The following is a 25847-nucleotide window of genomic DNA, read 5'->3' as shown; positions in this document are numbered from 1 at the left end:
TTCACTAATTCTTTTTTGGCAAATTTAAGGTGCAGTGCCAGTGCTTTCACATTCATTTATAGGTTTGGTCAGTGACCTAAAACAAGATTTACATTCAGATTACTCACTAGAGATTTCTTCATTGTAGTCCCACCAGGCCCACACACAAGCATGAGCCTATCTTTAGATCTTATTTCTGAGATGTCCAGATGTGTGTCTGAGATGTGCATGTGTGTGTGCGTGCGTGTATGTGCGTGTGTGTGTGTGTGTGTGTGTGTGTATGTTTATGCATGTGTGTATATGCTCAAAAGGAGAGGAAAAAAGCTGTTAAAGGGCTGAGGTTCATGGTGCATGCTGGTAGCCCAGAGTGTTTTTCAGATCATTTTCAAATGCTGATTCGCCCCGTCCAAAGCAAACTCACGGAGTGTAAGTAAGTGATTATTTGCATGGCTGACAATCGTTCAACACACCCTGCGGTCTGTTTCAAAAATGCCCTTGTTTGTCCAGTCCTCAGAAAAAAATGCACAGATAGACTAAAGGTGAAAATGTGAGGTGATATTAATTGTCTTGCCTTTGAAAGTATTTTTTTTGTAATGATTATGTATACCTTTTGTTTGGGGAAATTGTGGTAACTTGTGATAAATCAATGTCACATATTGATAGTTATATAGAAAAAGCAAAAGCAAAATATTTCCTAACAATGGAACACACATTTTAGTTTTGCAGGGTTTAAAAACTGGTTCGAATTGGGTTGTAACTTGAAGTGAAAAAAGCATTGAGGTTTTATTATTGAAAATGCGAGTTAGAAAGCCGGATGTACTGTGCGGTATGGCAGTAAGTGCAGCACATGGCTGCTGTATTGCCTTTCATATAAAGACATGGGGAAAATGGCAGTCAGTATTTAGTGAGCCTCAGTGGTGTTACAATAAAGCCATAGATTGGAAACTGGGGCAGTTGTACTTAGTTAAGCAATATCATTTAGCATCTTTTTTAATCTCTGGCACACAGGGGAAGATGCAGGCTTATTCCCCCTCCAAAACAAGAGCCGTGTTCCCTGAGAGCATTATCTTTTTCTCTGGTGGCAGAAGTTTCTGTGAAAACATTTTTGTTGAACTCAAGGACATAATATAAAGATGTAGGGAGAAAAAAAGTGAAGTGGATTGAGTTTGTAGTGATTAAGAAAGTAAAAGCTTTTTGCAGAAAAGTGCACTTTCCCATGACATGTAAATCAATTGCATATGTATATAGTATACCTATGTACAATATATGAGTTGCTGGTACAGGTGTCACATAAAAGAAACACTGCTCTCTCATTTAGCACACTCATTCATCAATCAGTATCTGAGACGTTGACGAGCCGTGGTTTAATAAAAACTGACCCCAGTTAGCGGAGGGCTGACACACAATACAAACTCATTCATCACCGCGGGGTGCTGGCACGGTGGCTTTCTGCTTTTTGTAGCTCCTCAATTCACTGTAGGGGGGCTGAGGCATGGTGCTGCGGGAGCCGTGCATCGGAACGGCTGTGCTAACCGAATCAGCACACATGTGACCAGCAGGTGCTAAATTCAGAGGAAGAACCACAAAGAGCTCTACAGCAGCCTGGAAATGGTGCAGTCCCCAAACGGACAAGGCTGCGCTTTTGAAAATGGCATCAATTACATTTCGCCCTCAGCTAAAGTGTGCGCCTTTTTAGATGACAGTCGGATGCAGCAGGGTGTTAACGGAGAGAGGGCTGCGGCCAAGAACGAGGTCGCGAGATTAGACGTTGATCGGTCTCTTTTGCATCGTTAAAACAAAAACAAAAAAACCTCTCCGTACTGTCGAGCGAACCTGAGAACGGCTGAGATCAGAGCCCTCCTGTTCCGTTTTGGGACGAGGGGGATCCTGTTTGACGGAGTGTGCCAAAAGCACGGTGGCGCTCTTTCAGGTGGGAGGAAAAATGCGGAGGCTTTGAAGTCAGCGCTGATTTAGATGCAGCGATGAGTCTGTGTGCACATTCTCACTGCACCAGCTCCAGCTGAACTGTCCTCAGTAGAAGATAATGGGCGGAAGACGGCCCAGGAAAAACGTTTGGCTACCTCGAACAGGCATGGCTTCCATTACATTGATGTGCCACTCCGGGGACCGGAGGGGCCCACAGATGACTGAGTTAAATATTGGAACGTTTCTGTAACCATGGCAGCTGGCAGGAAATCCTGCTTGAAACCTTTTCCTGAGAGAAGCACAAAGGTACAGCAAGGTACTTTGTGCATTTGATATTAATTTTTTTGGTGAATAATTTAGTAAATCAAGAGCGGGAGAATACCACTGGGTTTTCATTTCCGTCTGAAGGCACTGGAGGGGGGGGGGGGGGGGGTGTGTGATAACGAAAGAGGAACTGGCGAGTCCTCATGAAAGAGAGAAGGAAGAAAGAAAAGCAGAGGAGCGTCGAAAGTTTTTTTCTTTTTCAGATTGTGGCTGTCTATCTGAAATGGAGAGCGCTCCACGTGGTCTCTGCAATATGTGAATAAATTAGTAAATTAGACTATGAGGATGGCAATAAGTTTGAATCCACAACCTATTTCCTCCTGGCATTGCACAGAAGCCTGATACTGGAATGACTCTTCCCTTTCAAACTGATCTTCACATACGCCATCTGTGATTGCTTTATAACAGGAGGGAAAAGATTGTCAAAACCCTTATCCACAAGATCATTAACCACAGAATTGATTAAACCAACATCCTTATTTCAGTTTGACAGCCCTTTCAGTGCTACTTTTAATGCAGAACCTGGTGTGTTTCAGTTTGGGCTCTGTCATCAAGGTCTTCTGTAGTGACTGTCCCTTTAACACGTAAACGGCAACGATGGCAGTCTTTCTAAAGGTTTCATCCACAGCTTAGACCAAGCTCTTCATCATCGCACGACCCACAGCTCATTTCACAAACACTTTGATTACTTGCCGGTCACATCCGCAGCGACTCGGCCAAGAGGAAGAGGCCGTGCTTAATCAGATTGACGTGATTTAAGCACTTTGGGAGAAACTAATGAAAACAGCTGTTGGTTACCTTTCATTTATTTGTTGGTTTGCATCATTCCTGCCCTAGTCCTCTGTTATTTCAAAGGGATCCTCTGCTCATTCATTTAGCCGATGCAGTGGAATATAAATAAATAACACTGAAAGGCTATCGAAAGGTATTTCCTCCGTTCTTAAGCTGCATATTCCCTGTGCCAGAATCAGCTTCAATGGAGTCCATATGGTCTTTGGAAGTTCAGAGAAATAAGCATGATCAAGTGGGCATGAATTAAGGATCAAAAAGCGTGCTGGTGATTCGATCTAAATAGCAAACCTTTCTACGAAATTGAATGGGATCAAGGAATTACACGAAACCGATGTTTACAAAACAGTTTCCCTTTGATGGAGTTAGGTTGTGCTCACCTACAGTACCCTCCCATCTGCAGGTTATTATAGCCCGATACAGTGTTTGAAAGACTTCACCATACCTCATGCAGAGGACAATACAGAATAAACTTTGCTTCAGTGGTTGGAACTGAAGTAGAGTCTTGAAATGTGTTTATCAGCTTGTTGTTCTTGATTGTATCTAAATGGGTCTTCTGATGAAAACTAAGCACTGATAGCACTGTTGTGATTGTGATTGGAGTTTAATACAGTGTTGACTTTAATAAAAAGTCCTGAAAAGGAGTGATAAAAGTTGCTGTACACTACAGTGCACTATGCACTACTCTTGGCATCCTGCGTCCCAGCATGAGCTCAGATGACTTTAGGAAGTTGTGCCTATCCTCCATGCAACATTCCTGCTCCTAGTGCACTGTGGGGCTTGTAGTGTGAAAACGAGTTTTTGGTGTGCAAGCTTATCTGAGGATTGCATTCACCACACCCTTGCGTCCAGAATGTTACAGTGAGATAAGCATAATGTACAATTGCCGATTCCAAAAAGGGAAGAGGCATTAAAAATGACTTGAGAGATTGTGCTTTCCCAACTGCAATTCATTGGCTTCGCCTGTAGAATGAAAACACCGTATTTATTAAATGTTCCAACACAGTAAAACTTTCACATTTCTCTGTGTTGCCAGAGGCATATAAATACAGAAGAAAAGATGTGGCTGGTTAACGTCTGCTAAGGATCACTACTATTTCTATTACTTTTTTGGTTCTTGCAGAAAAAAAATAACATTTTGGGTGTTTTTATGAAGTTAAATGTTTGCATGACATGGTGTGGTACATTTCAGTAAAGTGGATACATTTCTTTAAAAAACTGAATATATACATTTGTATGTTTTAATCTCCTGATAAAGAAGTTCCCAAGTGGAGACATATTTCTGTACGTGTATTTTAATGTCATGTGGTTGACAGAAATAGATACATTTGATAGCCCATTTGACCACTTTGAAAGGTCACACCTTTCTTTTGCAGCACATCTTACAGATGGTATAACAAGCATGCCATATGCAAAAGTGGTACACTCTCATGCAGTTGCTGTACAATCCGCAACTTCCTTATGTTTGGTCATTTAAACTATGTAAGGTATTAAATTTTTAAGGACCATATACATATTTCATAATCCCATGATTTTCTCCTGAGAGTACTGTGAACAAAATATAATAAAAAAAAATTCTGAATCATCTTGGGAGTTTTAAGTACGATGGTTTCCTACTTTTCAAAGTGTTGCATTGTCAGCAACCCCCCCACCCCCCCGGTGGGTGAACCAAAGGCAAATGAGTTCACTGAGTCTTATCAGAGGTCTGTTAAATTCGAATCTGACAACTTGTCGCAATGATCCTTCAGTTTGCCCACAGCTGGCTGTGAGATTCTGTGTCCTGTTCACATGCTGAAATTGCTAGAATTTATTGTTAAATAAATAAATAAACCTTATAGTAAATGCTGAACCATGAGTGTATTGGCTGTGTAGTCCTGTAATGTGGATTTTAATACGCTTTAATGACTGTAAACATGCAGTTTTAAATGCATGTGAGGAGACCCTTGGTACTTTTTTTGCAGTGAAACATCACTCTTAGACAAGATTTTTTCACCTATGCAGAGTGACTGTCATAATAAGGCTGGATGTGGTGTTGATTTTGTTTTCTGAATATTACGGATGTATTTCTTTATTTCACTTCCTTTTGCATTTATTTTTAATCAAATTTAAGACAACGTGATTGATGAAATTGCTGTTATGAGTTATACATAAGATTATTGGTGGCATTTCCCTTGAGTACATTCCTCTCATGCTGAGACTGGATTTTATCACCCAGTCAAACCAGTTTTAAAATCAAATATTGAATGGAATTCTTCCAGAATTCTGGAATCCTGGATCTGCCAGATGCTGCTATCAGTAATACCTCTCCATAAGTGCCATGCAATCAAACGCATTGACATAGGATTTCATGGCTCCTCAAAGCATATTTCATGGATGACCTGCACTTTATCCCCTTTGTAATATGTACCGGAATGAACTGCAGACATTTAAAATGGGGAAAACCCAATATAACACTGCTCCAAGCAGTTCAGGTCTGCTTGGCGTTTACTTTATGTCAAGTTTGCAGGTCATTCATTGGACGTAACACATTCACATAACCATATTATGTATTTGTCCTCTATTCAGATTTGACCCCGACCTCCACTGCTTTTTAATATCCCTAGATATGCAGATATGCAGATTCAGTAAACCCTCAACAACGGCGGCAGCAGCAACAAAAATGTCAGCCTCATCTCCATCTTTCTCTCTCTCTCTCTCTCTGTCTCTCTCTCTCCTGTTCTCTCCCTGTACAAATCAAGCTCGTTGCTTGTGCATGCTCAGATGGCTGGCCCACGTCTGCACTGAGTGTAGGAGAGCAGTGGCACAGGCAGTAACACTTCCCATTCCTCCATCACACGCTGGCATTGTGAAACATGGCTCAGAGTTGCACGTGCTTGCAGGCTCTTGTAGCAGTGGTCCGTATGGGCTGCAGAAATGACACTTAAGGACGTGGCAGATGAAAGCAGTGGGTGTCTGTGGTCTCTGGTGTTGCCGTCAGGGCCAAATATGTATTATGCACAATACAGTATCTATGTAGGTTGTGTGTACTGTATAAAACTGTAATGTGTTACATTATTATTTATTTAATATATAATTAGATCAGTGTGTGATGTCCTCTGATGTCATTCTGTTGTAGTTTTAACTTGCATTGTTCCTATGTAACACATTGTGAAGTGGTCTGTAGTGTGTGTTTGATACTTGAATTAAATTTGACTGATTGATATAACACATATGTCTGTTGCTGTTAAAAGGGCACTTTAGGGGGTTCTGTGAGAAAATAAAAACCAAGGGAAAGCCTTTGGTATGATGTGACAGGCGTTCTGAATTAAGCCTTTGAATTCACCTACTTAGTTTGGGAAAGTGTTTGGAAAACTTGGTTTCCCAAACATTCTGCCTACGTTTTGTTTTCTAATTGTACTGTAGTTGTATTTTTGAGAACACCATTTTTTTCAAGACCCTGCTACAACTTGCATGTTAAATGTAAAGGTTCAGAGTAGGGTGGACTGGTTTCATTATTTTAAGAGAAGACAGGCTAATTTATCTGGTTAATTTTTGGTGTTGCTAGACTTAATTATTGCATTGCAAATGCATTTTTGGTAGATCTGCTGCAGTGCAGTATTAGAAGCAGCTATCTATCTGGTTGCTCTCAGACCAGTGTTTTTTTAAAAAGATGATTAGTATTTCACAGGAAAAGAAAAGACTATGAAAACTGCATCTGTGAACGGTGCTTAAACTTTTGGCTGTGTGATGCCTCACATGGTGATGTCATTCTCATGATGGAATTTTTTTTGCAAAGGCGCTGAGCCCTCCGCATGCATGAATGAAAACCTGGATTCTTCAATGTGTGTGTGTGTGTGTTTTTAGCAAAACCCCATCTCTGTCTGGGATGATTCTACAGATCTGGTGGTGGTCTGCAAACATCAACAACCTCTCATGGATCTTATGCGTTTCTCTTTTCCTTCATTTTTACAAAGCTTTCGTGGTCCTCCCTTGAGGGGAAATGATTGAAATGTTCTTTGACACCCCCCTGCGCCCCCTGCTAGTCTGAACCCCCCCAACGCTTGTGGGTTGGCGTCACCTCATTGCGCTCATGATGACGGTGATAATTGGAAGTGTCTCGTCGACGAGGGCCCACATGCTGCGGTCCCATGTGGGGGTTAGTGGTCTCCAGCAGCTCGAAGTGACACAGACACCTTCCAAAACCCCCTTCAGAACCAATAAGTTGTGACGCTTATCTGTAGTGGTGATGAGGCATTGCTGGTACCACAGCCTGGTACCAAAGCTTGAGCTGTATTTTACAGTGAGTCTGAAAAACAAGTTGGAAAAAACTTTGATTTATTACTGTGTGTGTCAGAGGAAGCCAAGGGCAGTTCTTTGTGAAAATGATTAGCAGTTTACGCTGTAATTATTATTTAGCATGCATATCAAACCAGAACTTGAAATTAATTCTTAGTTTTCTGGGGGGAAAAACATAATGAGTTTAAAAAACGAACAGGAGAAAATGCTTAGTTAGCTATATGAGGCACAAGTCAATACTCTTTATGAAACTGATTGATAAGTGCTCAGTACTTCCATCCAACAAATCATTCCCTGGTTTTTTTCCCATCATCAAATGCCCATAAATTCAGTATGTAACTTGTGCCTTTTGATGTAATAGAAATAAAGTGCCATTTTGCGTTTATAATCCACACTTTTTGTTGCTGAAGTTTTACACGAGAATGACCTTTTCGCTTGTTCTTCTAGAAGTATGAGGGAGAAAGCCATCCGTACACATACATTTTGGAAGGACACTTTATTTACAGCTGGTAGACTGCTTTAGGCTGTGGTCGGTATGTTTTAAGATGTGATGCCCAGTTCTGAGTGCTTGCTTTTGTTCTGCTCTGTTGAGAAAAATAATAGGAAGAAGTAAGCAAGCATGACTCCCGCTCTCGACCAGAGCTAATTGGACCAAATCTACCACACAACCCGCAATTACATTACCTCAGCAGTGCTGGGACTTTTACTCAGTGTATGGAGAGAGGAAGAGAAACAGACACTCAGGACTACTGTTAACTACCTTTTTCTCTTACCGTTTAAGGCTTCTTTGACAGTTGTCCCCATGGTTTACCTAAGTAACCTCCTTTCTCATTGTTCTTTTTAACTAATACAGGTTTCTGTACTGCTTTATTCTTCATTGAATCTTGGCTCATTTTGTCTGTGGATGTGATCAGTGGAAGATGTGGAAAGTAAACATAAGAGAAAGAATGGCATCCATGCCTTTTGGTCTGTGCAAAGTATCTGTTCCTTTCCAGTAATCAAATTCTCTTTTTTGCTGATCAAAAGTTGTTTGATTCTCAGTTCCATTGCTTATCTTCCTTGGTCATTCTTCCTGGTAGATGTGACACTGAAAGGCTGTCTCCAAGGCATAATTAGAAATCAGAAATCTTTTCTTTAGAGTTGTGAACTTCTCACCTTAAGCCTTGAAAACTGGATTATCGCATTTTCAAATAGCCCAGTAAATCATTAATATTTTACTTCTACTTTGTTGGGATCTTAGTCGAATCATTTGTGTGAAATGACGCATTGATGTCCTGACCATACATGCAGTCAGTGACGAACTTCACCTCGGCTTCCTTTAAACATCTTTTTTTAATTATGCTAAAAAGGTTATTTTGTTCAGCCCAGCATGCAATCGGTAAACATCACTATCAATCAGCGTGAGTACTGAAGAAAAAGATGGTTTGTTTTCATACTTAAAGGAGACATGAAATAGTGTCCTTAACTTAATCACCACCTTGTTTTACCGCATTTGCATTCATTTGCATATTAATTGGACGACAGATTAAAATTGGTTTTGTAATTTTAATTAAGTGTCCACAAAGGTATGTGATTAGAACTGTTTAAAATACAGTCAGACATAACTAGAAGGAATGTCTTTGGTGCAGCTTTTCTTGGGTGTGTGTGTGTGTGTCTGTGTATGTGGGGTGGAGGAGGGGCCAGGCGGGGGGATTACTTATAGGGAATGTCTGTTTTACGGTAGTAATTTGTAATCTTTAGGAGATATTGCTGCCAAACAGACTGGGGGTGGGATATCAAAATTGCTCTCGTCTTTCAACATTCATTTCACATTGTGCTGATTCGCAGTACTTGATGCCAGTCTTCGGTTGTGCTTTCTTGATTGTAAACGAAATGCTTTGACTCTAACACAGAGAAAAGCATTTTGATTTAGCACTCTGCATCCAAATAATGTGAAAACTTTTACAGGTTTATTAAAAAAATGGTAAGTCATGTAAACCTGTAAGTGCTCCTGTGCTCCTCACTGCTTTACCTTGTTAGAACAAAACCACAAAGCTCCGCATGGGTGTATCTTCCCTCATAAACAAAAAGAATGCAGCTCAAAGTGATGAATCTCTAAAATCATTTCTGCTGTTGGTTCACTGAGATCATTGTTTCAAAAGACGGGAGGTGAGAGGTGATGCAGTCCATCCTAAACTCTCTGAAAAAAAGGAAGCTGGCTGGAGTAGACAGCCTTGCTGCTTTCTTCCCATACAAAATTACACACAGTTTAGGCGAACATAAATAGCCTACTATGTCATAGAGAGACTTAAGACCAAGTTTCTGATGCAATTACTGTGAAGTCAAGCTACCATGATGGAGACTTTTGAGGGAAACATAATATTACTATAGCATGTCTTTGGTGTGGTTTTGGAAAGTTTTTGAGAAACATTTGGAAGTGTTTTTCTCATAAAATACTTAACTATTAAAGTTTTAGGATACTGTTTCCTTGTATGGTTTATGTTCCTGTTGCTCTAATGGCAGCATTCATTTTTTGTTACTTTTAGCTTTTTATAGTTTAAAAATCTGTCCAATAATGTTTTTTTCAACTGAGGATGAAAATAATATTTGAATTAAAGTGATACTTGAAAACTTGAACTTTTATTTTATTTTATCATGATTGGTTCCACCATGCTGATTCAGCCTAAATGAGCCCTACAACGGTCATACTATAAGTGGAGAGCTTGTTGAACCTGATTCTATGGACTATTCTCTGCTGTGGTGTTGCTCATTTGACTTGAACTGATACACTTATGTTCTATTTCGCTGGAAGTTGCTCTGGATAAGAGTGTCTGTTAAATGCATGTAATGTAATGGTTATGATACCGACAGATGCAAATGAGTGAACCATGCTTATTGTGTATATATTGTGCTTATTGTGTATATAGCAAACAAGCCCTGTGAAACTGCAGCAATGACATGAACAGAAAAAGTGCTGGAATCCTGCTAAATGTCCATTCCAGTACAAATCAATGGAAATATATAGGCCTCTGGGCAAGTTCCAGGCTAAACTTAAGCCATTGATTGTTTGAGAGAATCAGGTGTCAGATGCTTGGTTAAAAGGCATGTTAAAGGGCCTCAAACTCAACTCAAACACTAAGTAGCATGTATCTCAAGGACCAAGAGCGTGCAGCATTGACATGCGTTGCCTTTTTAATGTTGCTTCAGTGGGACAGAAAAGGTGTCTGTGATAGAATGTGATGGGTTATGCAGTTATCGGCTGCATTTTCAACGACGTCCCATACCCCACCCCGTGTCATGTGCTGCACGTTCTTTTCAAAGTGCCGTTTTGGCAGTGACGTCAGTCACTTTTCTTGTTTTCCTTTTTTTTTTCTTTCTCCCTCCGCCTTGTTTAAATTGCTGTTTCTTAAATTACTAAGCCATCCTAATAGATCCAACCTGCGCTGGCTCTTCAGGGGAGCAGAGCGCACATCTCTTTACGAGTGAGGGGATAAAAGCTATCCGCGATGCTCGACGACGCTGGATCCAGAGCCCTCTCTGTCATAAATTCATCTGGCCTTAAACACCAGCTTCGGTGCCAGCGCTTCAAATGTGGTTTCTATTCCTTTGACTTTGACATCTGAGTGTTTCCACTCTCACTCTTTCTTTCTCTTCCCGTGTTTTTGTCCCCCCCTAAAATGAATGTACAAAAGGCGGGAGATGTCAGAGGCGCTTCAATATTCATGGTGCCTCCTGTTCTGTTTTATCATAAAAGATTCTGTTTTCCAGATTAAGATGGGTTTAGCATGTGCATGGGAATAGTACACAAATATGACTATCCATAGTAAGGATGTTGTTCTGTCATGGTTTCACGTAACCAGAAATTTCATATTAGAAACTGATTTTTTTGGTTGAAAGTGAAATTGTAAGTAGCATAGAAGCCCTCTTGATGCATAAGATGAATGAAGAAGGTCTGTCACCCACAGTTTCAGTTACAAAGAGAAGAAAAGAGTCTAGCTATTGTTCTGGGAGATTGTACTTTCAAAATCACTGCCATGACAACTTGCAGGTAAAATGCTCTATTACAATCCCACAGTGATCTCTCTCTGTAAGCTGTAACTGTCACCACTAAATAAGTAAAGAGCTTACAGAACATTGACAGACTGTTTAGAATTGCTTGTCTGCTGGTACAGGGTGATATACAGTCCTACTCTGTCGTGCTCATGTGAAGTGGAGGATTTAGTGATAAAGTGGACTTTCTGGCACTGTTTTTTTTCCCTCCCAGGCTTCTTCCAGAGCACAAACGTCTCCGCAGCCTGGGACAGGCCTGCTCTGAGGAGAGCAGAAGCTCTCAACCCCTCGGCGGCAGGTGCAATCCTGGGGGGGCTACTGAGGGAAATCGTTCACCCCAAAACCGTCACTCAGAACCCAGGCCAGGACCCCAGAAAGAGCCCTCCGACTTGGGGAAGCAAGGACCCCATGTTGCGTCTCGGGACAATACGGAGAACTGCAGCAGCACAGAGCAAGGGGTCCCAGTGCCTTATCAAGGGGATGATGGGGAATTTAAACCCTGTGAGATGATGGAGACATGTGACAAGGGCACCAGTCAGCAAAGGCCACTGCACATCGTCTGGCCACACAGGTGGTAAGTAATGGTGTTTCTGTCGCTTTCTGTTTCCATGTTCAGTCTAAGTATGGCTGGCTTTGTAACTATGAGAGAGTGAGACATCATGAATCCTGAAACTGTGCATTATCAGTGACTCACTGATTTGAACCAATCAATTTTTTGCTGTGGAGAGCAAAGTCTTCTGATTGGTTCAAACAAGTAACTGACTCCACTGTATGGTTTTCACTCCTGGTCTGCATTCATTTCCGAGTCTTAGAAAATGTATATTTTATGGAGTCAGTGATTACCGAATGTTGAGTTAGTGTTGAGAAAAAAAGTTCACAAGTTCTAGTTCTAGTTCACATCTTAGTTCACAAGTTACACAAGTTCTAGAAGATTCCCATGAATGTTCAGATAGCAAAATGTGGGAATTCTTCTGAATGGCTTTTGTTGGTTGATACTCAGAGGTTTTTTGATAAAAAATTTTAAAAAGATTTTTTTAAAAGATCATTTACCAAATTGTGGTTTTGTTGAACAGGGTTACGAATAATTGTGGAGGACACTGTATCAGTATAATTGTCTTCTTGGTAAAGTGATGACAGATAGCAATTTGGACAGCTAGATGCCAGGTAGTTTTCCATAGCTCATAGTGTTTTGGATTCTCAAGGCTGGTTGAAATTACACACAAAAAACAACATCCTCAACAATAGGGCCCTTATGCTAACTGTTTTTAATCAGCGTCTCATAATATCAGTTGCATTCATGATGGTACATTTTACCTGTTTGACCCGAGTAATCATGACCAGTGCTGCATTGCCTCTTATTGGCTATTGTACCATGACTGAGCATTTTGTAATTGCTGAGTGTATGGATAAATTCATTAGTTGATGGGCAGTGTAAAAAAAAAAAAAACCTGCGCACATCATGAGGCCCAAGTGAGGGAGTTTCTGTGCAGAATAAAAAAGTCTAAATTCCCAATCTGCTGGGGCGAAGAGCCATTTGGCACCTGTGTGCGCCAACATTATCCTTCCCCCTTCTGCCAAAAAGCTGTTGACAGAAAATCTGCCCCCTCAGCTGAAAACGCATTCTTCTTCTGTGATTCCAGACTCGACAGCAAGGCGGCAAGATACTGTTCCCCCACCAAAGACTATCAATAAATCAGGTCAACAGCCACAAAGACCACCTATGTCTCTGCGCAATCAATCAGTCAAAATCTGCTGCATATCGGGGCCTTCTCGAATCGCACGACAGGAAAGCTGTGCAGGCTTCTAACTGAGAGGACAGGAGTCAGATTTTACAAGATGGAACAATGATACAAAAAAGTAAATAACAATCACAGACAGCAACAGCAAGAAGACGAGTCTGTAAATGCATTACATGACATTATTGGCATTTAGAAGATGCTCCTATCCAGAGAGACTTGCGTAGGTCACAATTTTTACATGTTATCCGTTCATTCAGGATATTTACTGAGTTTTGGGTTAAGTACGTTGCCCAAGGGTACAGCAGCAGTGCCCCCAATGGGAAGTTGAACCAGCAATCTTTCAGTTACAAGTCCTTCTCCGTACCATTATACTACACTGCCGTCCCAAATGCATTGGCTTTTGAGTATCTATCTATCCATTTACATTTAATGTCCAGCCTTTCGTATGACATTAATTAATTAAATCTTTGACAAATTCAAAGCTGTAAATGCTGTCTGTATTGGTATGGTATATGGAATTAGAGTGTGCAGATAACTTTAGAGGGACATTCAAGTAGTCCAGTCTGATCCAGTTAAGGAAGACTGCTTAGAACACTGGAGGTCGGTACTGTCAACAGAGTTTGTGTTGGAATCCCCCTATTCATTTTGTCTCTACATTTCCACAGCTTTCTCGCCCACCTGCTCTAATATCAATAACCAAAAAAAAAAAAACAACACATTTTGTAATCTTCTAAACAGAGCCAAACAAAGATGGATTAGCACTGCTAACATGCTCATAAACTTTGGCTTTATTCTGAGCTAAATTGGGATTTAAAGAGGTAAAACGGTCCCGTAATCTCCTCATGTGGCAGCGCTTGCATTTCGTTTCATTACCCCCCCACCCTGTTTTTCTGCCTCTTTTTCGTGATTATTCCTCTAGGTTTTTTAATCTGCGTGTGGCCTGATTAGAGGTCGGCTTCATCCCCCCAGATTACGAGCCTCACTTATTGGCGGGTCTGGCTTGGGGGCAGGGGGGAGCAGAGGGGGGTGGGGGATCGGAAGGTCAATATCACTTTCCAGAGGGCGGCTGTTTACAGGTGAAGATGCGTATGTGTGTGTGCCACACCGCTGGGGCAAAATCGCCTTTGCGGAGGATTTGAGTCCCGGCAGATTAAATCTCCCGAAGCCCTGCCCGCTGATCGCGAGCAGCTGCTGCCTAAAGGGATTTTCATCTTTTCGCTGGAAATGTAGGAACAAAAAAAACGTAAAAACACAACGCAAAATAAACAACGCAAAAGGGAGAAAAAATGAAGTAACGGATAGTGACTGAAATTTGCCCTCGGTGTGTGTGGCCAGATTGTCCATACGGCGTGTGCCTCTGTAATTCACCTCACCTCGTGCTCTGCTTCCTGGAGCAGTGCAGGACGCTTCTGAGGTGTGAGGTCACGAGCTCACCGCGTTCCCTCTGATTTGTTTGATGCTTCCCTGAGACACTCAGCACCTCGCCATTGGTTTATTTTATAATGAAGGTCTAATTGGTTCAGTGGCCTTTTGGTTAGAACATCTGCCCTGTACCTGGAATGTTGTAGGTTCTGTCCGCAGCCGAGTCATGTGGCCACTCTGCTTGGCACTTCACAGTAAAAGAGATGAATCAGTGGTAAGGCCTATACGATAAACTGGGGTGCTATGCAAGGCATGTTGCTAGTCACACTTTGCACAATGTATGTGTTCCTAAACCCTTCATTTAGCATGCATAACGCCTTCATTACCACAGCAAGAACTTTTGTAAGAGGGCTGATCTTAAGTCAGCTGCCATCATGTGTTATGTCACATTTGAGAATAGCATTAAAAATTGCACTTGCTTATGAATGATTTATGAAGATGTTACGTCATAATAATGAACATGTTATAAATACCTCATTAAGACATTTCAAAAGCATACTTTTGTGGAAATTATAACCTGAAACATGTATGTTAAACAGCTTACCAAATCATAGCTGTAGTGAAAAAGAGGTGGGAGTATTACAAGGCTGTAGTCCTTGTTGGAATTACTCATGTGTAGCTACACAGCGTGGCTTCTGAAAGGGACAGTGGTCCTCGGGGTATTAAAGGTACATGGCTGGAGAATGTGGCTGTCATCATATCTTAGGGCGTGTCACAGAGGCATTGTGCCCATCAGGGTGTGTCTGTATGGGCCGTGTAATACTAGAGCCGGGGGATGTTTCCGGGGGGAGATTTAGCTGAGAGCGGTAAACAACTGCAGCACTCCCAGTCCTAAATCCCATGGGGAGGGTGGGGCGGTGGGGGGGGGGGGGGGGGGCGGACAAGAGGAGGAGTCGCACCAGAGGGAGATGACAAATGGCCTGTGTCCTCAACTGAGCAGGGCGGGGCGGACCAGCTCTGTCGCCATGGTTCCAGACCACTGGCTAGTGACGGATCATTGTTCCGAGGCAGCATCCCAAGTCGGTACTGGCTTTGGCTCATCATGGGGCATCCCCTGGTCCTCCCTCGTTCCGGCTTTAATTTAACTCTGCGACCAAACCCGTGTTTTCCACAGCCACAGTGGAATCTGAGAGCCCAGGGTCTTTCTGCATCAGATCCCTCTGACTCATCTAGCCGTGAACGTGGCCGTTACTTTCGCTGTGGTATCTGTGAAAAGATAGACGTGGAAGCACCAGGAGGACCGTGTTTAAACAAATAAATAAGTGCCATACACATCCAACATGTGTTCACATGTATTTGTCCGTGTTTGCTAGTATATATGGATATGCTGTATGCTCTTAATATGTATATGCATTAGACACTGAATTTCTATTTAACTTTTTCACAACACGGTATGCTATGCTGTGGGGTTTGGCATCTTGCCTGACATTTTATGCAAAATTACATAGGCTGTCAGGGGGTTTGCCGTCACTTAATAATGTCTTTTTCTTTGTGATTCTTGCTTTTTCTTCCCCACTTTTGTAAGTAGTGGATTCATTAAATGGCAGTCAGATGATCATCTCTAATAAAATGAAAGACATCACAGTGTCCATCAGGCTGTCTTAATGTGAAAGAAAAAGTTTAACAGAAACGTACCATTTTTTGGCAATTCATTTAGCTTGAAAATTTTATGTTATTTGGCAAGGAGTTAATTTAATTTCGTTCAAATGTGTTTGTGGGTAGCCTATGGAAACATTTAGTTAAATCAACTACACATGTTAAATAAATCAGAGTGATTTTGTCTCACAAAGCCAGGCAAAATGTGATGTCTAAGTTCAACAGTTATTGTAAAATTATGCTGGGTTTTAGAATTTGAACCTTATTACCTGCACATCGCAAAATGCTTTCATGCCAGTATCACCCAGAGGAAGACATTCCCGTGCCCCTGGAAATAAATGGCGGACTTGAAATGATAAATGGAATAGGGACATTTTTATGATCAAATTACCGTAATGTGTGTTGAGATACAAGCTTAAGCAATAAAAGACAGCTAGATGGTAATGAAACCTCTGTAGGTGGTACAGAGCGTTCGGGAGTCCCCGTTTGTAAGAGTAACACTAGGGGGTCATTTTATAAACTGCAGCATGCTATCATTTTGGGGGACAAGGCAGAACCTTGAAGCAGAAAGTAAGAAGAGGACTAATTTGGCCAGCCATGTTTACTGCCGTGTACTCTCTGCCTATCCTCATTCAACATTCTGACAACTGGGTATAAAAACATATTAGTAATAGCATGTATTATTATATAATAATAGAATTCTGATGCTCATCTTATTCTGAATGCAGACAAGCTCCCATACAGTGCCAGTATCAACCATACATGTCTTTGAGAACACTGAAAAACAGGTCGCAACACTGTTAGTACATGAGAATGTATTGAGTCTTATGGGATGGATAAATATGTAATCCTTTTCTCAAGGTCTGTTCTCTGAAAAATATATGTATTTTACTTTACAGTTATCACTCAGTATGTATGGATACTTTGAATGTAGAGTTATTTTTCCACATATTGCTGTCATCTCAGATAAATGCTAATGTGAACAACACTATCAGCCACTCTGTGACATGAATTTTCTTTAAACTTTAAAGAAGCACCCATTCCCTTGCTACTTTGGACTCTCCTTATTAAAGCCAATAGCGATTTATCTGGCTTTTAAGTGTCCTTTTAATTAGGTGTCTATATTTCTGTATCTCATTAATGAATGTATTTTATATTGTACTTTATAGTAAATACTGTTTGAATTTTAAAACACACCTCTTGGGTGCTACATAAAGGAGAATTTTTAATCATGGATTTTGAAATGAAAGGACCTTGTGTTTTTACTTTAAAAAAGACTATTCTAATGAGTTCTCAGGTTCTTAAGAAGATGTGTTTTCTAATTATTGTTTTATTTGGCTGCATCTGTACTCGCCGCTGTGGTCACAGCACGTTGGACACATTCATGTGGCAAAAAAAGAGAGAAACTGTGATAACAGTCCCTGGTTTCCTTGGTGACAGGTTTATTTATTCGGACCCTGGATGACAAGTGTTAATGTACCACATACCTGCTGAATGGCCATCTCTCCTGTTCTCAGCCTCAGATGACAATTAAGACCTGGGCAACTGTAGCCAGGGGTTAATGTTCCTCATTAAAAGAACTAGGTCATTAGTACAGAATCAAGACTCTTAAGGCATCATGGGGAGGGCGGGGTGGAGGTGGGGGGGTGTTGGAAAGGAAGGAGGGTGGGGGGTGGTGGCATTGTAAATTCAGCATCTCAACGAACACAGATCTTACATTAATTAACCTCTCTCTTCCTTGCTGGGGAAAAAATCTGTTATCATATACACACATGGCCGTACCCCAATTAATTGCGAGAAAAAGAAGCTGGTTTAACGCCATCCCAGTGGTGGCCTTGTCTTCCTGTGTGGGAGCTGTCTTATTTCAGGGGCAGGCAGGGGGGTGACGGGGTGTGGGGGTGTAGGGGGGGTGGTTGAATGTTTCTGTGATGAGCAAGAGAAAGGGTATTAAAATTAAGAAGGGGAATCGTGGCAGAGATCAGCCTTACCACAAGGGAAATGGACCAAATGCAAGCCACGGAAATGAAAATAAATAAGCTTTGCTAAAACCTCACCTTAGGAGTCTTTTCTGAACCCAGCTGATTTGGGGGTGGAGGAGTTGGGGGGGGCACTTCTTTGCAAAATGATTATGCTGTCGCACAGGCTTTTTGACCTTCAACAAAGAGGGCCTTTGTAGAACAAATCCTGCATTTCCTGCGGAAATAATGTACTGAGGTGTATGCAGTCACCTGATCAACATGAACTCTGGGTAATAGAAACTGGGTCCATAGCTGGCCTAACTCAGTACAACAGTCGTGGACAGTAACCCCACAGGTATGAGGGTGAAACCTGCAACAGGTTAGCAATATAACAGAAATATGCGCCGTGCGGCAGCATTGTATTTTTAAACAGGTATAATGAGTTCAGTGATATGTAAGTTTTCCCCCCATGGAAACGTATTGAGAAGGGTTTTGAGCTGATGCCCAGATTTTCATGTTTTGCAATGAAAGGACAGCAACCGTAACACCTGCTCAGTGCATAGCTATATGAAAGACTGAGTCACACTAACTACTCACAGATCTGTTTTCAGCATGCGAAATGTAGATGCATCATTTTGACCCTCCCTTGCTGGCAGTCCAATACAGAAAAGATAATAAAATTCCCTGGTAAAAAAAAAAAAATGAAACCATAACGTTTACCATAAATTCATCCTCATAAAGGTGAATATTGACTCTTATCTAATAAAACCTTTGGTGTATGTATAGATGCTAATAGAATCCCTCACTCCTGTTCCTCCTTAAACAAAGGAAGGTCATTAATTACATTTATTAAAATGCATACATGTAGGAATAATTAAGTAAATAAATGAGGTGACAAGTCCTTGGTGATTGAACGCAATGGCTGACAGCCTACTCAGGCCTTGTACAAAGGCGTAAAACACGGCTCTTGTCATAGATTAATGAGCTTCCATATTGTTGCATGTGGTCTATACATACCTCAGATCCACTGTTTAAATCTTTTGGATATTCAAGAGCTAGATTATCCATATTACCTACAAATATGATAGTGCTTTTAATCTACACATTTTCCCCCCAGCGCTTGAATGACTAAATATCCTCTGACAGTGTGATTTGAATTTAAATGATGAAATGCTTGAGATATCCTAATTTCCCTGATACATATTTAATCTAAGGGATTATCTTTCTTTCATGATATCCTAATGTAACCGAGCAGCCAATGAGTTGGGCCAGCATGTATGTGGAAGACAGCAGGCCCCTATCTTCTGGAGATGTTTGCTTTTTACTTATTGATTATTTATGTGTACTTTCAGGAATACCATATGGAAAATTTTCCACTGTGTTTATATAAGACTTTTTTTCTCCTGTATAGGAAAATTTTCCAACATGGACTATCTGTGCTTTGGCAATCATTTTAGGTCATTTTCTCTAGCACCATATCAGAGAAGTACGAAGTCCAAACTGGATGTTCCCCCTGCGGCAGCATAATAAATATCATGGCTGATTACCCTCTGGAGTGCACAGTGGTCTTAGTTTGTCTCTTACATCCCTTACCTGGAATGCAGGAGCAAAACCATGGAACACTGTGTCTCATTTAAATGCTGCATGTGGGACTGAACAGACTCGGAGTGTATGGAGTGTATTTTCTTAGTGTTTGATGTAATGATTTGAAAAATTTGTGGGGTCACTCTACATTGTTTGTTCAAGTGATCTTTCCTTGATGGTAAAATAGGAGTATTTTAATCAATCTAATTGTTTAGATTGAGAGAATTAGTTCTAGACCGAGAATGCTCTAAAGCTCCAAGTTGATTTAATAACTAATCTTTAAATGGTAGGCACAAAGCTAGTCGGTATATCTGTTCATTAAAGCTAATTTTGTTTGTTTATTTATTTGTTTTTATCTTGATAGTTTTAGATTAAATGCAGGATAAACAGAGAATGTTATTTCTTGACAGCTGGGCAAAGAGCTCATTTGTCTCTAATTTTTAATAACATTAGACAATTTGTTCTTACTGCATAGTGTGTTGAATACTTTGTACAGTTTTTAATGCATACTGGCATCTCCCATCATCACTACTTTACTGATTAAGAGGAGAGCTTATCAGTCTATCGGACTTACCCAAAGCACTCAGGAGCTTTTTGTAGGGTTTATTTCATATGCCTGGCAAGTACAATAGGCCATACACAAACAATATGATGCAAGTCTGTGCAAAAAAGACAGAACAACATGTTCAATACATGTTCAATAATGCTTATTAAAAAACCTTTTAAATAATGCTTATTTAAAAGCTAGAATGCTGATAGTTATGCGGAGCAGCCATCCGTGTGCTTTAAGGGAGTGCATCGTGGACATTGAATTCTCAGTGCTTGGATGTGGTTATTACAAGGTATGCATTGTCGCCCACACATGGACACCCACACACTTTGACATCGCATGGAGGGAAGACTCAGCATCCCTCCCACCCAGGTTCCCCTGCCTTAAAGAAGACCAGTGAACTGTGACCAGATTTGCTCACTGGCCTGTCCCCACTCTGTGTTGTTTGTTTGCTGAGCAGACACCTTTATACAGGCTAACTAATAGCTCACACTGTACAAAATGACCGTTAATACAGTGAGATAATACAGTGTATACTAAAGCCATTCAAGTCAAGTACCACGCTCAGGTTTGCATCGGTAGCATCCCACCAGGGAATTGACCTTCAAACTACCTAGATACAAACGTACTGAGCCGGCATAAGCAAGTAAGCAGAAGTGCAGCTGCCTAACCGCTATGCCACACTGCTGCCATGTGTGTGGGTGCTTCCTCTCGTCACAACCCAACATGCACACTGCTCACGGATGCTGCTGTCCAATCGCATAAACCACAGCGGTGCCTTTTACCACGTCTTTTTACCCTTTGTTAGACAGAACCTTAATGTGCAATAGAGGTAGTCATTAGAAAGCCCCAAAAGGAAACATTTTATAAGGACACTGGAAATAGATTGTACAATTTCAGCGTAAAGAAAGTTTGAGGTGCCAGAAAATACAGCAGGTGCCGATAAGGGGAAAAATGCTGTAAAAAAAGACTGAAAAACAGTATGTCACATGTTTCGTAGAACTGCTTTCCACAGTAACACAGCACCTGCCATAAAACAGTGATGGTGGAGAGACAAGGGAGAGGCTGGTAGGTTGATGAATTATTCTGTAAATTCTTCAGTGTTTGTTACAAATTTGGGGAAAAGAAAGTTTGACTGGAACCTCTTAAGACCTGGGTTGCCTTAGATGTTTAAACACTTCAATGCAGGTTTAGAAAAGACGACTTCGGCTGTGAAGCCAAGGCCCGGGCTTACAGTAGGGAAAGAGATGTCTGCCTTCGCCTGCTTGAATTACCCAATCAAAAGACCTGAATTCTATTTGTTTTTGTTTCAAGGGAACACGACAAAGACCCGGAGGTCTTCTTCAAGACGTTACTGAAGCTGAAAGAGAAAGGACTGCACTTTCAAGTGTCCGTCCTTGGCGAGACCTTTACCGAAGTGCCAGGTACTATATGAGACACCAGCATGCAAGGGGTGTGTGTTTTTGATGTCGAGTGTTTGGGGTTTATTAATATTCTGAAAGACAGATTTTTTTTACACTGGACTGAAATAATGGATCACACTTAAAAGGGGAGAGAAGTCATTTCAGGTTGTACGATAAGCCTGTTGGACCCAATTATTTGCCATTGTCATCCCGTGTTTCTCCTTGAAGAGTTTGACTCCCCGCACTGAAAAGTCCTTGCAGTATCCAGGATTTTGTTCATTCTACAGTCTGCCTGAAATGATTTTTTTTTCTTGGTCTGTGATTCCTCTGCTTTTAGACCAGACCAAAAATCTCCATTTACACTCTCTGACAGCAGAGAACTTGAAAGATCCAAGTTGTTATACTAATCTACTGCAATGTTTTTACTAATTATTGCAAAGCTATTCTGTAGCTACAGGAAGAGACAAAAACCTCTGCTGGAGTGTGTACTCTAACCTTGTTTTCATTGAAATTGGAGTGTCGTGTGATTTATTGAACAACTTGGCGTTTAATACGTAGATGAGGGTTAAGTTCACTTGGCAGACTGGAGCACTCAGCATTAGAGGCTGATGTTATCAATAAAATACACTCTCCATTAGAGTGTATGATAGTGTTTTAATGTTTTTGGACACGTAAGGATGTTTGTGAGGGAGCATTCATTAATTAATCTCCCACAGCCAACACTGGGTGGTTGTATCTCCCCCACCCCACACTGTATAAAAACATCCCACAGGAAAGGTACTCTTATATTGGGATATTGGGTTTTATAGTAGCATAAACTGAAAGAAAAACTGACAATAAATTTGCCTCATATTTAAGAATTACCTTCAGGACTGCTCTGAAAGCAATTACATTGAAACCATTTTAATCTAGTTTGATTTTCTTAATAGAGGTTTCATATTGATTATTTCCGCCTTTTTTATTCCTTATGTGGTATCACCTGATTGGCTGTAAGTGTCTGTTTTTGTAGCTGCCTGCCTCGTATGCTGTTCCTGTACGCTAAGGATTTCCTGCAATGCCACCTGTCTATGAGACGTCCTTCCTTGTTATTCTGTGATTTTTTTCCTCCTCCTGTCCTTGCAGTAAGAGATTGAAGTGAGCATCTTTCAAGGATCATTACTTCTCAGAGAAATTTAAGCATGGAATGGCATTTAATTTTTCCCAGCATTGTCCGTCATGAGGAATCTTAGCTGTCACAAAGGTGCTGTTTTTGGCACAATGTGTTTTGTTGCCTCATTTCTTTTAATTCTATCTCCATTAACTTAATTATTTTTTTTTTATATTTTCATCTCACAAACTTTACAGTCCATTTTGTTTCAGTGTCTGCTAAGTGAGGTTTATGAAGCAGGAAGTGGGCTGTTTTGTGTTTGTGTGTGTGTGTGTGTGTGTGTGTGTGTGTGCGCGCGTGTTTGTGTGTGTGTGCGCGTGTTTGTGTGTGTGTGTGCATGTGCCGTGGCGGGGGGCAAGGCAAGGGGGAGGGTGAGGCGGGCACCCTGTTTTCAGCAGCTTTGGCGCCCTGGTTTGTGGTTCTGCCTCTGTGCCTTGATTGCACAAGAAAACAACTGCAAGAAGTTCATTAAAAATATGCAGCAGCTAATTAACCTGAACTTTTGACAAACCAGCGCTATCATCCAGGATCAGTTTTAAGCATATTAAATTGTTAAAGATTTCCCTTCTATCTGACTCAATCTCTCCCTCTCTCTCTGCTTCTCTTTCAAGACATCTTCACCAAAGCCAGAGAGGACTTAGATCCCTACATCTCTCATTGGGGCTATGTACCCAGCAAAGAGGACTACATCAAAGTGCTCTGCCAAGCAGATGTTGTCGTTTCCACAGCCAAGCACGAGTTCTTTGGAGTGGCCACGTGAGTTTACCCTACGTTTTTGCTTCACTAGGTACTATAGTAAGAAGATCAGAGGAGCACAGACATTCTGTGATGGCTGGCTTTTTTCAGGGGCATTTGTTTAAACAGACACTGCAGCCACAACCACGATCCTCAACATGACCACACCAAAAATGGCAGAGCCCGGGATGGTGTAACGTCAGGTCGTGTCACATAGTGGAATTGTGTCCTCACAGGTGGTTGGACACACACACACACACACACACACACACACACACACTTTGTGAAAGGCATTTGGGCCCCAATGTTCTTGTTTGTTTCAAATACCTCTCCTGCATTTCACACTGTCCTGCAGTAATCAAAAGCATTAAAAACTGAAAAGACAAGCTCAATAAGAAGTCTAGGTTAGAATCAACAGATTAAACAGAGTGGAAGTGGAGTAGAAAGTCAGGTGTCCTGGTGGTCTGTCCGCTTGCCAAGAGTGTCCCCTGTGACTACTGACAGACAGAGGGCTGTGGAGAGCCCCAGAAGTGACGTACAGCAAGATTATCGTCCCCTGTGAATCACCCAGTGTTCCCCTCACTGTGGCTCATCTCAGTGTTTAATTAGCGGTGAGGCTAAGAAGTCCCTCTCCCAAGACACCCAGCGGTGCACAGCTCAGACAGGATGTGTGTGTGTGTGTGTGTGTGTGTGTGCGTGTGTGTGTGTGTGTGTGTGTGTCTGTGTCTGTGTGTGCATGGTGGGGAGGTCTAGGTGGGAATCCCCAGTTTTTGAAGAAGAGACCTCCCCTCCCCTTCCCTCCTTTCCCCACCCACACCTACCGACTCAAAATCCACATGAAGGAACAATGGTAAAGGCATTGAAACATCATTCCCAGTGGACTGTGGCCCAAACCCTATTGCATGGCGAAACATAATTAGCAGTCTACACAGTGGGATTGGAAGCTTTACCACAGTCTCTTCCCTATGGAGAGACACCTCAAATGTAACAACCTGAGGCAAGCTACAAAGCTAGTTTTTCTACAGACAGAACCTACGCGTTGTGTGCGCCGTGCTTGTATTTATATTGGGTATTCCTGAAATCTGGTCTTTTATGTATAGTATACTCCATTTATAAAAATTACTTCTATAAGAATCAACCAAATATAGTAATCGCTTGGACAGAGTCCTTCTTTTACTCCAGTAAATGTTTAGATCATCATTTTGACCAACAGGTTTAAGGTTTCTTCAAAAAGGGAGAATACCTGAATAGGTACTGCTCAATGGCTGTGACAAGGTTGTCTGTCTTTTTCTCCCTCTAGTGGTGAAATATCATTACTGACACTCATTGCCAAGGGAGCCACGGGCAGTGGCCAATCGAGGCTACCATTCATTGCTTTCTGAAAGGGGTCAGAGAAACTTCTGGGTTTTCTTTTTTTTTTAAATGATTCCCTTGGGAAATAGTGCTCTGTAAAGCAACCAGTGACTAAAGGACTGTATACCAAATTAAAGTTGATTGATTAAATGTGATATGGTGACTCTGTGTAGTTGGAGATCGACATTAAGGTGTGTGTAATTTTCTAACCGTCTCACATTATTTCACCTGCAATGAAGAAATGGCTAAAGATCTATTTCCCCTGTTGGACAGGACCTCTCCTGTAATTGCAAAAATAATATTATAAGGCTTTAATGACATATTTAGGCTTCAATTCAAGATGATCACAATGTACTTTGTCCTTGAGCAATGCATTTAAGTCAATTTTTTGTTTCTTCAAACAACATTACAGTAGCTGTTAAATCAAAATTAATACACAATGGTATGGAAAGAACAAAAAGCATGGTGTTTGCTTATAAATTATTAATCAGAAATATATTGTTCAAACTAAAAGATAACCTTGTTATTTTGATTGAGAATGAGAGGATTGTGTGGTAAGATTCCTCTTCCTGTCTGTGCTTCTGAACTAATTATGAAAGTTACCTGTAGAGTAAGTGTGTGCATCTAATTCCAAACCTAGTGGAAAAAGATAAACTCCTGGGAAAATCTGAGAGAAATGTGTTTGAGGAGAAACATGAAGACATATTCATCGACTGGACCACTACGGCTTAAACCAGAAACTCAAGTCAGTTGAGACTTGTGTTTGATCAGCTTGTCCTGCACTGTGTCTTCGGCAAGACCCAGCAAAACTGGAGGGAGGCTTCAAGGAGGCTGCTCACAGAGTCCGTCTGGGGCGGCTGTAGGGGGTATTTCAAAATCTGATCTTACACCCCCCCTCCCCCCCCAGTCTGTCTGTCTGTGCGTTTGCTGCCGGCAACAGTGTCTGAACACAAAAAAGTGGTGCATACTGCCTGGTGGAATCTGCCTTGCAATGAGAATAAAGGGAACCTGGGTTTAATATAAGAATAAAGTGGCGGC

At 41.3% G+C, this 25847-nt stretch overlaps 1 protein-coding gene across 1 annotated transcript in view; it reads left to right on the top strand.

Moving 5' to 3' along the window:
• gtdc1 (glycosyltransferase-like domain containing 1) overlaps window positions 1-25847 on the top strand; it is a 48280-nt gene that overhangs the window by 13185 nt on the left and 9248 nt on the right. Inside the window, exons 4-6 of the mRNA XM_036545581.1 lie at window positions 11537-11896; window positions 21486-21595; window positions 23333-23477. Of these exons, the coding sequence (XP_036401474.1) occupies window positions 11537-11896; window positions 21486-21595; window positions 23333-23477 (615 nt within the window). The remainder of the gene's footprint in view (window positions 1-11536; window positions 11897-21485; window positions 21596-23332; window positions 23478-25847) is intronic.

The sequence above is a fragment of the Megalops cyprinoides genome, chromosome 14, assembly GCF_013368585.1.
Source record: "Megalops cyprinoides isolate fMegCyp1 chromosome 14, fMegCyp1.pri, whole genome shotgun sequence".
NCBI classification, from domain to species: Eukaryota; Metazoa; Chordata; class Actinopteri; order Elopiformes; family Megalopidae; genus Megalops; species Megalops cyprinoides.
Note: the sequence above shows the minus strand (reverse complement) of the source record. Positions and strands in the feature narration are given on the sequence as shown.